This window comes from Callospermophilus lateralis, chromosome 13 (genome assembly GCF_048772815.1).
Source record: "Callospermophilus lateralis isolate mCalLat2 chromosome 13, mCalLat2.hap1, whole genome shotgun sequence".
In the NCBI taxonomy this organism is placed as follows: Eukaryota; Metazoa; Chordata; class Mammalia; order Rodentia; family Sciuridae; genus Callospermophilus; species Callospermophilus lateralis.
In genome coordinates this window covers 11,142,469-11,156,368 of record NC_135317.1, presented here as the reverse complement: position 1 = coordinate 11,156,368, position 13,900 = coordinate 11,142,469, and the positions used below count along the sequence as shown (strand labels likewise).

At 44.8% G+C, this 13,900-nt stretch overlaps 1 protein-coding gene across 1 annotated transcript in view; it reads left to right on the top strand.

Moving 5' to 3' along the window:
* Positions 1–889: 889 nt before the first annotated feature.
* The window catches only part of Nup133 (nucleoporin 133), a 45,874-nt gene continuing 32,863 nt past the window's right edge, over positions 890–13,900 (top strand). The window contains exons 1-7 of the mRNA XM_076831390.1: positions 890–1,143; positions 5,580–5,698; positions 7,816–7,919; positions 9,610–9,717; positions 11,171–11,305; positions 12,150–12,320; positions 13,683–13,838. Coding sequence (XP_076687505.1) covers positions 962–1,143; positions 5,580–5,698; positions 7,816–7,919; positions 9,610–9,717; positions 11,171–11,305; positions 12,150–12,320; positions 13,683–13,838 — 975 coding nt within the window. The 5' untranslated portion in view covers positions 890–961. The remainder of the gene's footprint in view (positions 1,144–5,579; positions 5,699–7,815; positions 7,920–9,609; positions 9,718–11,170; positions 11,306–12,149; positions 12,321–13,682; positions 13,839–13,900) is intronic.

The following is a 13,900-nucleotide window of genomic DNA, read 5'->3' as shown; positions in this document are numbered from 1 at the left end:
TGTCTATTACAGTGCTTAGCATTAGGAATTGTCGTTTTCTTGATTAAGAACTATAGAGTGAAATTATATTAATTTGAGTGAATAAAGCATTGAAAGGGGAAGAAGCGCTTGGACATACTTTATTTCTCCCCTTAACTGCATACGTTGCAATTTTGCCTCCTCGCGACATTAAGTCATTCCCTTATTTCAACAAAGGCATGATGAACATCTACTAAATATCTGTTGGGTGTGACGAATGTATCAAAGTCAAATATCTTCTGTCAAAACACTTGAACGTAGCTACTTGCGAGTTAGCTATGAACATAAAACTATTATGCCGAATAAAAATACCCGTCTGTATACAAGAGCATAAAGGGACATTCAGGTTTCCCTGTGACGCAGCACTGAAAGAAGGGGCTGGTGGGTCAAGGTAGGAGGGCAGGCAACCCCGGAACAGAAACGTGAAGGGCAGAGTGTTTCAAGTTCTCGGAAGGTGAGGGGGTAATGGTGGATGGACAGGCGTGGCAAAGCCGGCCAGTCAGATCAAAGCAGCTCAACAACCTGTGGGCGGTGATCAGCCACCAGAGTCCGCCGCAGAGAGTAGCGGAGGCCTGCCCCAGTGCACCTGCCGGCATGTGGAGGGCCGAAGGGAGCGAGACCAGGACAGAGAACCTGCCCACGATTCGCGCTGCAGCACTAGGATCGCTTAGCGTCATCACCACTCATCCAACCCGCTCCGACCACGCCCAGCGCCTCGGCGCAACGTTTTACGTACTTTCTACGCGCCTTTCGGCCCCGCTCCGATCACGCCCTGGGCTTAGTGATGATGTGATTTTTACGCGCCTTCCGGCCCCTCCGACCACGCCCGCAGCGTTTGACGTCATCGCCGCGCGCCTTCCGGCGCTGGGGCTTTCAAGCTCTGGACGCGGGAGAACAGTGCTCGTCTCTATTTGTGTCTCGGTCATCGCTGTGTTCTGCGGTCATGTTCCCTGCCGTCCCTTCACTGCGGACCCCGGGTCCCGGGTCCCGAAGGGGCCCGCTGGCCGGAGTCGGGCCGGGCTCCACGCCCCGTGCGACGAGCAGGAGGGGCCTGTCCCTGGGCTCTGGGGCCGGCACCCCTGGGCCCTTCTCTCCTGTAGGCCGGCGGAGCTCGCTCAGCTCACGGTGAGTAGCGGCGCCTGGGAGGTGGCCTGTCTCGCTCTTGCCGTTGTTTCAGCTCCGCTTTGGTTGTCTCTTGAGTCCTCGGTTTGCACTTTTCGTGTGTCAGAAGACAAAAGCGCAACAAATTTAGTTGCAGTTCTGATTGACTTTTATTTGCGATTCGTGAGCCCGCGCAGCCTCCATTCTGCAACATAGGAAGGGAGCCTACAGTAGCACAATAGTGGGTCTCTTAAGGCGGAAAGAAGGAAGCAGCGCAATGGGAAAGGTTGACGGGTTATCATCAGGTTACTCTTTTGAGCGTTAAAGGAAAGGGGATTTCTTTAAATACTCAGATTCGAATCTCGTTCTCAGGAAAAACTCATGGGTTTGGGGATCTTCCTGCCCTTAAAGCTTCAGCTTAATGATGTGGCATTTGACTTGTGCGACTCCATGTCGGTGTGGTCTGGTCTTTGGGGCCTGGTGCAGGAGCTCAGTACAAAACGGCGGCTTTCCATCATTTTTGTTTAACAATTCCCACCGTTTGGTCAGGATCTCACTTAGGTGAGAGTGGGACCAACACTAAGGGTGTGACGCTACTTTGTTACATTATTCTGGTGTCCAGTTTTTCGACATCATTCGTAGGTTACCACGTCCCTGTGATCAACAGTTCCTTCAGGTTTTTTGTCATTCTGGCTGAAGAGAGACCATTTGACATTTGATGGATGGCTGCATGCAAACGGAGAGAAGGTAGTGTACCAGGAAGACTGCTGTTAGGACTGGAAGATAATACCAAAAATGTGAAATATGCTTCTTACTAGGGTCCACATGAACCAAACCAACTAAAGTCAACTAGATCACAGAATGAGCCAGATGAGTCATTTTAACTGTTCAATTCCTTCCTTCTTTGCTTTCTTTGTAACTGAATCTACTATATCTGATGTATTCATCCATGTGCAACAAGAAGTGTTCCTGACTGCACAGATTCCTCCTTGTTTAGCGAGTTGGTAGCAAAAATTCTTTTATCTAGCATTCCATGACCAACTTAAATTAAAGCAGAGAATGAGAACAAGTGGGTCTAGAAGTCTAACTATAAAGGAACCACTAGTACAATTTTCAGAGATACTTAAAGGTGCTGATAAAGTTACCTGCTAGGTAGACTAAAGTCTCTTAAGGCATGTATAGATTTGGGGTGAACTTGTCATGCTATCACCTTACCACAGTAGCCACTGAATGAAATTCTAGTTACAGGATTATTCTGCCAAGTGAATGAGGTAGGCATAAGCAAGGAAAAGTCAGAAGAGATCAGCACTTCATTATTGTGGGAAGTCTTGTTCCCATGTCTTGGGAAAAGCTGTCCACAGCATGAAGTCATCAACTTCTTATCTGGTTTGCCTTTGAATGTCTCTGGTTATGGTTTTGTGGCTTGGTGAACTCATGTCAGACATGAAATTTATCCCTTGAAGCTTTCCAGCTTTAGTTTACAAGGCTTCAAGAACAGGAATTTTGTTCTTAGTGATTCCATGATTCCATGGATTGGAGGAACCTAGAAAATTCAGAATCTTGTACAGTTTACAGACAGATAATAAAAACTTGAAAACAGTGAACAGGACTGATCTGATAACAAGTGTACTGGAGTTTTTCTCCAAAAAATGATTTTTCTTTCTACAGTCACCCCATTCCCACTGCAGGTGTGGGACCAATCGGTCTCATCAGACTTGGCCAGACTGTTTACGTCAGGTCTCTAAGGATTTTTGTGATTGACCACATAGACACTTTTAAGTTTGCTCTGCTGGAACTTTTGGTAAGGAGTCTGATTGGACTTGGCTAACCTCGGGGTTAGGTGTACCACACCAAGGTACACTTCTGTGTATACCCTCAAATGGGATACCCCATGGACTTAGTGATAGAGCCAGTATTTCCAGTATATCCTCCCATAAAGAGCAGATTTTTACTGAACTTATATAAATAATTATTTTGCCGTAAAAATAAGAAAATTCTTGAATAGTTTTCCAAAATTTTAAGGGATCGAGTTGGCAGAAGTAGCAGGAAAGTAGGCAGAAAAAGTAATTCTTGTTCTACTTGAACTTGGGATCATCTCTTTCTTCAGTAAGATTCTGGAACTTCTTACCCAGTTCTGTGATATGATGTAAATGCTATCAGAGTCCTTTTTATGACTCTGCTTGAAGAAGAAGCAGTTTTTGACTGTGGCTGATGCCCAGTGCTTTGCAGCAGAATCAACATCTCTGCCTATGGGTAGCAGAGACTTAGAATAGATGTGGTTAAAATCTGATGAGAATCACTATAGCCAGCAACCAGCCAGGAAATATACTTCCTTGGCCTGGAACACTTTAACATGACCACAGTTGTGACTGATGGCATGCTGGATTTCAAGGACTCATACAGTTTTTGAAATAGTCATATCAGTAACTATCCTTAAGTATAAATTTTTTATTTTTGTTCTTTGTAGTTATACCTGAATGATTAAAGTAGAGTGTATTTTGACATACATACATGGAATATAACTTTGCATTCTTGTGGTTGTACATGATGTGGAGTTATATTGGTTGTGTATTTATGTATGAAAACAGTCATCTACTCTTTTCCATTTCCATCTCCCCTTCCTTCCCCCGACTCTGCTCTGTTCAATCTGGTAAAGCTCCTGTCCCCCGCCATTGTTGGTATCCAATATCCCTTAAGTATATCTTGAAGATTGAGCATCATTTATTATTCGACAGTGATTCTCATATAACTTAACATTACATAAGCCTAATAAGCTGGGTGCAGTTGTGCACACCTATAATCCCAGCAGCTCTGGAGGCTGAGGCAGGAGGATCACAAATTCAAAGCCAGTCTCAGCAACTCAGTGAGGCCCTAAGCAACTCAGCAAGACCCTGTCTCTTAAAAAAATTTTTTTTAAAAAATAGGAGGTTGGGGATGTGGCTAAGAGCCCCTTGGTTCAATCCCTGGTACCCCCCAACCCTACCCCGCTGCCAAAAAAAAAGCCTAATTAATCTTTTTTTTTTTCTTCACGGTACTTGGGATAAACCCTATGGGTGTTCTACCACTGAACTACATCTACAACCCTTTAAAAAAATTTTTTTGATAGGGTCTTGCTAAATTGTTCACTCTGATCTCAAACTTATGATCCTCCTGCTTCAGCCCTCCAAATTGCTGGGATTAGAAAGGTGTGCTACCATGCCAGCATCATCTGTCTTACAAGATGAGAAACACATCTTTTTTATGGCTTTCTTGAGACACAACTAGAAAATCCGAAAGTTAATTCAAGGTCAAAAAGATCTAATTTAGAGTTTGGAAAGAGTGTCAAAAATGTCAAAAGGCTTAAAACAAATATCTTAGTCATCTGTTTAGTCAGTGACAATAAATTATTTTAAAGGCAAGTACAAAAGGTTATATAGTTGTGAGCAAAAACTTAGTTCATTTAAAATATTAAGAAGACTCCCCTTTGTTAATAAGCAAAGACCCAATAGAAGACAACATGAAATACAAATTGTCTTGAATGAAACTATATGTTTCCTAAACCTTTCCCATTCTCAGATCAATAGTGTAAGAAAATTTCATTGGTTTAATAGAGGAGACCAAATTCTGCTTTGCCTCCGTGCACTGCTAGTATTCACACTCATCATACCTGAGAGATCGATCATCTCATCTCAACCAACAATGACCACACACCAGAGAGGAGGTCCAGGGCTTCCTATGCTCTTCTCACCCACCCATTTCTGTCCTGCGCACCCCTCTCTTCTTCAACAATCAGCCACTCCCCATCAAAACAGAAAGGACACACCTCAGGTCATACCTCAGAGCTTCACTTAAGCTTTAAGTTTACAAACATGTGCTTCCCTTGCATGTAGAGTTGTTCCTTTTATTATTTTAAGTATTATATAGAAAGTAGCATTTTTAGTACTTAGTAACTGTAATTGCTAGTGAGAGCCCAGGAGTAATTTCATCATACACCAGCATTTTATGAGCATACATTTTATAGCTTCTATATACACGGTTTTTCATTGTGATAGGACACAGTACTAACAGACTCAGTTTTTAATTTCTTTGTAATAAGAAGCCTAAACTGATAAATGTAAATGTTCAACAATTTATGTTTGGTATTTCATCTTATTTGAAAAGTTCTAGGTATTCAGTGAGTAGAAGCCAAGAGGGAACATCACAGGAATGGGGTTGTGTTGCTCTTACAGTGACTTCTCTGGCCCCTTGTTGGGGGCATGTTGCTCTCACAGTAATTACTGAGCATTACTGGTTGAGCCAGGGTTCCCTAAATCCTGTCAGCCCTTTTTTGAATGAATTTACTCACACAGTATGCATGTGCCAGTGTATAAGCTCACCTCCTTATTAATCAAGATCCTTTCATCACGTAAATACATATATAAACACCAGGGTAGCAAAAAGTTGTAAGTGATAAGTGAAGTAATGTGGTCTCTTCTCTTTAGAGGAACACCTACACGAGCATTCCCGCACCACTCCGTAACTGAGTCTGTGAACTACGATGTGAAGACATTTGGATCATCTCTCCCTATTAAGGTCATGGAGGCCCTGACCCTGGCAGAGGGTAGGTGTTTCCCTCCACTCACCTGTCAACATCTGGGAGCGAAGCAGGCCTCTTGTGTGGATGGACCTGCAGGAGGGCAGAGTGTTCTTTGCTTCAGTCCAGACACACAATGTATTCGAGAAACAGAGGGCATCATTCTGACACTGTCATATTTAAGTCCAATGGTTTCAAGTACTGTGCAGAATTCAGTCCCATTAAAAAAAACTGATGAGATATATGGAATTTAGCTTTAAAAAGCAGCTCCCAAAATTAGTGCAGTGAGTTCAGGTCACACTCCATTTCTGGGTCCTTTGTGGTGTCCCAGAAGCTGTGTGTACAATGGCATGGAATTACCAGTGTAGCGTGATCTCAGAAGGTTCTGTTGGCTGAGATTCATTGTAGAAGTTCAGAAGATGTAGTCAACACAAAGTTGGAAGAGCAACATTAAAGAGTGAGGAATTGGGCTAGGCATGGTGGTACATGCCCATAAACCTAGCAATTTGGTAGATTGAGGCAGAAAGATGTCAAGGTTGAGGCCAGCCTGGGCACCTTAATGGAACCCTGTCTCAAAGTGAAAAATAACAGGGCAGGGGATGTAGCTCAATGGTAGAGTGTTCCGGGGTTCAGTCTCCAGCAGAGTGGGACGTGCAGTTTAGAGTGCTCTCTGTACGTACCTAAGTTGTTTATGGACCCCTTAACTCTGGCTTTTCTGAAAGTGTTTTTCATATTGCAGCTTGTTTCTGAAATCAGTTTAGTGGTTCACAGCTAGCATTAAAAACAACAACAAAAAAAAAAAATAGAAGAGAATCACGGTATCAGAATACATTACAGCATAAGTAACTTTGTGTATCACTTACTGTGAATAGCATTAGAGTTTTCAGTACTCCATTCTTGCTGAGCATGGTGGCACATATCTGTCATCCCAGTGACTTGGGAGGCTGAGGCAGGAGGACCACACATTTGAGGCCAGGCTCAGCAACTTAGTGAAACTCTCAACAACTTAGTGAGACCCTGTCTTAAAATAAAAAGGGCTGGAGATGTGACTCAGTTTTTAAGCACCCCTGGTTTCAAGCCCTGGTATTGAAATATGTTATATATATTATTATATATATTACCCCATTCTAAATGAAGGGATTACTAACCTCTGTTATATGTTGCTCTGCTTTAAATATGCTTTTCTTTTCCCCTGAAAATCCTCAGCTTGCATTGCATTTAAATCTTTGAACACACTGCTTGTCCATTCTACCAACCTGTTGATAACAAACAACACTGGCCTCAAATCTAGGCATTCAGAGGAGCCGGTCCTGGAAATGGGCATGTGTACACTGAGAGGTGTAAACTCCAGGCTTCTCCTGTGGATGATGCCCAGGGCCAGTGTTGAGTCAGGCCATGGAGGCTTGCCACCACGAGCCTGGAGCTTAGAGTGTGTTGATGACAAGGGCTTCCTGAGCAGGCAGAAGCTCCAGTTCAGCAGAGTCCCAGCACAGCCTGGGCATGCCCCGACATTTTAGCTTGTAAGTTGTGGGTGCCTCAGGTTCCCCCACCTTAACTCAAAGATCAGAGTTCAAACCAGTGCCATTTCCAGGGCCGTCAGTCCCTTTGTGGAGGCCTGGCACTTGTGCGGAAGGCGCCACAGGTTTGTCCTGTCTGTGGGGAATACCCTTGGCTCCATGTGGTGGGGCCTGCATCCTACTTCCAGGGGCTCTGATTTGAAAGGCATATTCTTTTGAAGGAATGTGATTTTTTTTTCCTTGAAATGCTTTTCATAGTTAATGAGGGGGGTTATTAAATAATAAATGTGTTGCTTTTCAGTTAAATTATGAATTCAGCTAAATATTTCTAATAGAAAGTAGGGATATTTACTTATAACAAAAATCATAAACCTAGGCCCAAAATGCAGTTACTGCCTTTATGTATTTCTAAAGGCAAATATCAAAGTTAAAAGATCTCTTGCTTAGAAGTCAGTGATTCTTGAATATGCAGGAGCATTCCTGGTTGTCAGTTGATCTCCTGTGTGTTCCTGTTGTCAGTTGATTTTGTGAAACGTGGCAGTGGCTGTGGCCATTGTGGCACAGGGAATGTTGATCAGCTTTCCTCATTTGGGATTTAAGGTTGATTGCATCCTTGTTTCTCCACAGTTGACGACCAGCTATCTGTTCACATAAATGAAGGTGGCTGGGCTTGCCTAGTTAGCAAAGAGAAACTGCTTGTTTGGAAGATTACTCTGTCACCTGTCACCAAGGTAAAGGGGAGTACTGGTGGGTTCTTTGTTTCTACCCTAGTTCTTCAGAGTTGGTGGAGGATGGTTGTCTGTGCCTACGTGGGCTTAAGGGATTTGTGTACGAAATGCTGAGTGCACATCACATTTGTGTCCTGGGAACAAAGTGTTCTCTCAGTAATTTTTTAATTGAAGTCTGTAATTTTATTCCCTCCCCAAAGACCCATCCTAACCAAATAAAGTGAACATGACCTCAAGTTGTTACTGTCGTCTTAGTAAAGAGTAAGCTTCTCACAGGTCGCTGGGCCTTCCTCCACTTTGTTCCTCCAATTCCCAGTGTTCTCTCGGCTCTGCAGCTGGCTCAGGATGCTCCAGCCTCAGCACAGCCTTGTGTGCTTTTAGCCTTTTTCTGGGAGTGGGGCTCCAGCTGTTCTAGTGTGTCCCCTTAGCTGCTAGGTTTCCCATCTTTCATGCCTTCCCTGGGTGCACAATTCCTTGCACTTCTTGTGCATGTTGCTCTGTGGGGTGGATGCTTACCACACTTCTTGGGAAAGTCAGTGGTCTGTGGAACGGTTCCTGTGTCCACAGGAGCACTGTCAGCACAGCACATTTGTGCACTAATTTTAAGCAGAGTCACATTATTTACTTTCATAAAATCAGAGACATTGAAGTTAAAAATGATGCCAGGGCTGGGGTGTGGCTCAGTGGTAGAGCGCTCCCCAAGCATGTGTGAAGCCCTGGGTTCCACCCTCAGCACCACATAAAAATAAATAAAACAAAGGTATTGTGTCCAACTTAAAACTAAAAAATAAATATTAAACAAAACAAAACATGATGTCAGTCCCTCTGCTTAGTGAAGTCTGAGGTTACGCTACCCACATCAGCTAATGAGCTGAGAGTGCTTATTTTTAAGAAGAGACAACAGTATTTTGTTCAATCTACTACTTAATAAAATAGGAAAAGTGATACCCTTGCTAGGTGGCTTTCAGAGTGTGCCCCGACAGTGTGATCAGTGTCTGGTGTGGTGGTGGCTCACCGTCAGCAGCCTCTTCCTGTGTAGTGTCTCTGCCACCCCTCCTTACCACGTGTGTACTGGCCTCCATGCTGCTGCCTAGAAGACGGCGCTTGTGATGAGGAGTGTACATGATGGGGAGGTCCCAGGGATGGTTCTGAGGCAGCGGGGGCTTTGATACTTGGCTCAGAGTCAAAGAGGCATTGTCAAGGCAACTTGGTTTAGTTACTTTTTGGTCAAGCAAATTTTCTTTTTAATCTTTATTTTATTTATTTATTCATTTTTATGTGGTGCCGAAGATTGAACCCAGGGCCTCGCATGCACTAAGCAAGCGCTCTACCACTGAGCCACACCCCAGCTCTGGTCAAGCTAATTTTCAATGTCGAGCAAATCGCACAAGCTTGGGAAAGGTGCATAGGAAGCTTCTTTTCACCCGAGGACTCTTGTCCACAGGTCTGATTTAGAACCGCACTGGTATTCAAGGTTCAGCCTAAATCTTAAGTTGTCCCAATTCTGTGAATGTTGTTAAATTCCTGTAGCCTGGTCAAAAAGAGCTACAAAAGGACAGAATATTTGTAGATGTTGTTTTCTAGCAACAAATCAGAATATGCAATATGCAGAGAAAGGAAATAGAGAAATCATTTGCACATTCAAAGACTTGGGTTTCATGCAAAAGACTTTCTGTTTGTGTGTGGTCTCCAGTTATCTGTTTGCAAAGAACTCCAGCTGCCACCTAGCGATTTCCACTGGAGTGCTGACCTGGTGGCCCTGTCCTTCTCCGTTCCCTCAGGTGAAGCACATTCCATTCAGGTAGGTGACTTAAATGCTTATTGAAATGAGGGCATTCTGAATGAGGAAACATCCAATCCAAATTTAAGACATTACTGTAACGTACAGAAATAAGACTGTGGCACTGACAAAAAGGTAGACGGGGGTGTATAGAGCAGGGTGAAGAGTGCCTTTCAAACCCACGGTGTAGAGTAGGACAGAGGGCACCTTCCAGACCCACTCGAGGACTGCACTGGTCTCTAACAAATGCAGAAGTACTTCAGTGAAGGTGACTCAGTAAATAGTGTTGGAACAATTGGCAATCTGTAATTTTAAAAAACGAGTTGCATGAAGATTAACTTGAAATGGATCATAGATCTAAATATAAAGTAGAAAACATTTTTAGAAAAAGAAAGAAGATAAATTGTCATGATCTGAGATTGGGCACAGTTTTTAGAAATCTTCGAATCATGATCCTTTAAAGTAAAAAATTGGGAAAATTAATATTAAAATTAAAATAAGATCAAAGTTAAAACTTTGCTTAAGATAAGAAAATGAAGAGACAAGCTACAGACAGGGAGATAATATTCGTAGGTCACATATCCAAGAAAGAAATTATGTCCAGAATATAAAAAGAGATCTCAAAGCTGGATAAGAAACAGCGCAGTTTAACAAGGGTCACTGGGGAGAAAACCAAACAGGCAGCACAGGTCTACAATGAAACTTTCCAGGCAGGATGTAGGGGACAGGTAAGCACACAAGGCATTTAACAGCTTCACCTTAGAGAAACAGCAATGAACTACCACTCACCCCAGAGATGGCTGGAACTTACAGAGCTGGCCTGCAGGTGCTGGCAAGGACCTGGTGACCCAGGGGCTCTGCTCTTTGCACTTGCTCACAGGGTGTGGAGTGGGGTGGGGTGGGACAGCCTCGTGGCTTCCCTTTCTCACGGGTCAAGGCTTGTACTGTAGACCCAGCAGTTCCATTCCTGGCTTTTCACCCTGGAGAAGTGAAAACTGAGGTCAGGGAGGAATACCACACAGGTGGCACAGCTGCTTCCTTTGTGATGTCCGTTAGTGGGTGGCAGGGCAGCTGAAGGGGTACCTCCATGGTGGAGTGCTTCTCAACACAGCATATTGAGCCGGCAATGCCTACAGTGACCCAGTGTGCCTGAGGCGGGAGACTGAGGAGCAGTCAGCGTCCTTCTCTGTGATTTCATGTCATGTTCTCGCTGCAGCAGCAGAATTGGGTTGCCAGGGGTTAGGGTGGGAAGGTGCTGCCACTTTGGGGGTGGTGGGACTTTCTGGATCCTTACTGTGGCTAGCTAGGCAAACCTACGTAAGTGTTAGAATCGTTCTAACAAAGGAAAGGCAGTTTTACTGCTCATTCACTTTAAAAGCAGTTTTAAGATAAAGAGTCCTTGCTCTGACTTCCTCAGCATCATCAGACTCTGCCTGTGAGGCCTCCTTGCTGACTGTTGTGGCTTTGTTTCCAGGCCGTTGCTGTCATGGTTGCCACTAGAGAAGGGTCCATCCGCTACTGGCCAAGTCTCGCGGGGGAGGACTCCTACACAGAAACATGCGTGGACTTGGGAGGGGACAAGATCTGCAGGTTCCTCACAGCAGTCAAGGTGTGAGTTGAGTGTTGCTTTATGACTGGGGAGAGCTGTGAGCTGGGACTATGGCTCCTGAGCAGACGCACAGTAGGGGCAGGACCCATAGGGGACGAGGAAGAAAGAGTGGGAGTCTGCCACTGCACACTTGGTGGAGCGAGACCCCTCCGGGAGTTCTGAGGGGCTGGTGTTGGGTGGTGGTGAGTAGTGTTCACATCTTTTAGAAGTGTTTTATGATCTGAACGATGTAAAGAATGACTACTGATGACCAACGCTTGACTTGTTTAACTTGCATTATGGTGAACCTATTACTTAAAAATCAAATTTAAAAAGAATTAACTGTTTTTCTGCTGCAAAAGTTTTTCTGTGTAGAATTCGTAATGTTGGTCAGAAGGGCTGGAGGTGTAACTATTGGTAGAACGCTCACCTAGCATGGGTTCAGTCCCTAGTACCACCAAGATAATCATGTCATCGTATTGAACAGATTCTTAATTATGTCAATAAAATAATGTTGTGCTTTTACTCGTTCTTTTAAATTTGTTTAAGGTGAGGATGATTTTTTCTCTGCATCAAAGAGGTTTTTTTGTTGTTGTTTATTTTGGTGGTCCAGGGGATTGAACCCAGGGCCTCATTCATGGTAGACAAGTGTTCTACCACTGAACCACATCTCCAGCTCTTTTCAGTTTTCATTTTGAGACAGGGTCTCACTAATTGCTAAGGCTGCCCTGGAGCTTGCCATCCTCCTTCCTCAGCCTCTAGAGTAGCTGGGTTTACAGTCTTCGCCACCTTACTTGGCTCCAAGTATTTTTTGTTCTCTTCCTCTTAATGGTGACGCTTATGTAATCTCTCTGTTTGCTCACAGGGAGGAAGCTTCATCTTGTCCTCTGCAGGAAGCCAGCTAATTCGGTTGATACCTGAAAGCTCGGGGAAGATCCATCAGCACCTCTTGCCACAGGGGCAAGGCGTGCTTTCAGGGATTGGTCGGAGGGTTTCCTCCCTTTTTGGAATTTTGTCTGCTAGTAGTGATCTCATGGTAAGTTTATAAAATGTCTGTTTTGGAAGCTCATTTCTTAGCTGAAAGTTTCTTACGAAGTTGGTTTTGCCTCCATATGATTTTAAACTAGTTTGTAAATTTAAAATGTGTTTCATAAGGATTGAGTTGACGTTTTAAAATTACCGCAAGTATCCTCTCTCTCTTGACTGATGCTCTGACCCTTTTGGAAGTCTGTACCTGTGCATAGCTGGGGAAGGGGAGGTGGGAGCTGACGCTATGCAGTGTCGTTCTCTGCCAAGGCTCTATCATGTCATGCCATCATTATGACAGCCTGTGAGTAGAGGGCCTCCTTATTGTGCCACTGAGCGACAGAGCTAGGGGCTGTGCCGAGGCTGCAGAGTCTGTGGTGGCTCCCCTGCCAGCATCTGCTGTGCGCCCACCCCCCGAGTTCTCTTCTTGCTGGTTGCTTTTCTCTCCTGCTTCCTTGAGTTTCCTTTTTTCCCCCAAACACTGGGGATGGAACCTGGTGCTGTACCATGGAGCTACCTATCCATCCCTTTCTATTTTTTATTTTGAGACAGAGTCTTGCTAAATTGCCCAGGCTGACCTTGAGCTAGGGAATCTCCTTCCGCAGGCTCCCAGTGTCCACTACCATGCTTAGTTTCTTGAGTGTTCTACTGTAAAGCAGAACATGTCTGAAAACAAATTTACCAGGTTCCTTCTTTGCCCTGGACCAAGTGTACAGAGCTCGTCTCTCGACTATTCTGCTAAAGGCATCATCACTTCTTGAGTGACCACCCAGAACCCTGGTGCTTTCCTAGCCTCTGTCTGTGTTGGGGTAAATCAAATGCTCCCCTCTGGGTCCCCTTCCATTCCTTCTTTCCTGGTGCTGACTTTAAGCCCCTGCACTTGGCAAGCTTTGCCCAAGCTGCTGGGCCAGGCCAGTGTATTTCTGAAGGCCCTGCCCGCCCCATTTAGAATCACCCTGGACACCCAGGTAAACCTCACACACGGCTTGATGATCATGACTGTGCTTTTGCAGCTGCACAGCCATGTGTAGCCTTGCCTTCCTCCTTGCTATTGGTCCCCTCATGGCTCTGGGTTCAGAAGCCATTACATCTGCTCTGCTTACCAGAGCTGCTGACCCACCTCCAGGACTTTGCTATATGTTGCTATTTTTCAGTTTTATTTTATAGTTGAAGAGGACATCTTCCTGAAGGACCCTGTACTTCCACACCCCACTCTGCTCTCCTGGCCTGTGCCCCGACATTGCTCTTGCTGGGTTTCAGTCAGCCCTCCCTCCTCAATCCATCGTGAGCACTGATTGCTCAGCCATCCTGCACATGGGGTCTGAGGTCTCATTGGGCCGTTAGGAAGCGTGACTTCTTTCCCTCTGTGCAGCTTGCAGGTGTTCTCTGGGACAGTGGAAGCTCCAGCTTCTACAGCCTCACCAGCTCAAATATCAGTAAATGGGAGTTGGATGAGTCATCAGAAAAGCAGGCACACAGCTGGGATGTGCACCGAGCCCTGAAGGAGAACGTCACCGATGCTATCTGGGTAGGATGACACTTCATGCCCATGGTTATACCAGCTCCCCCCTTCGCTCCCCTTTGAACACA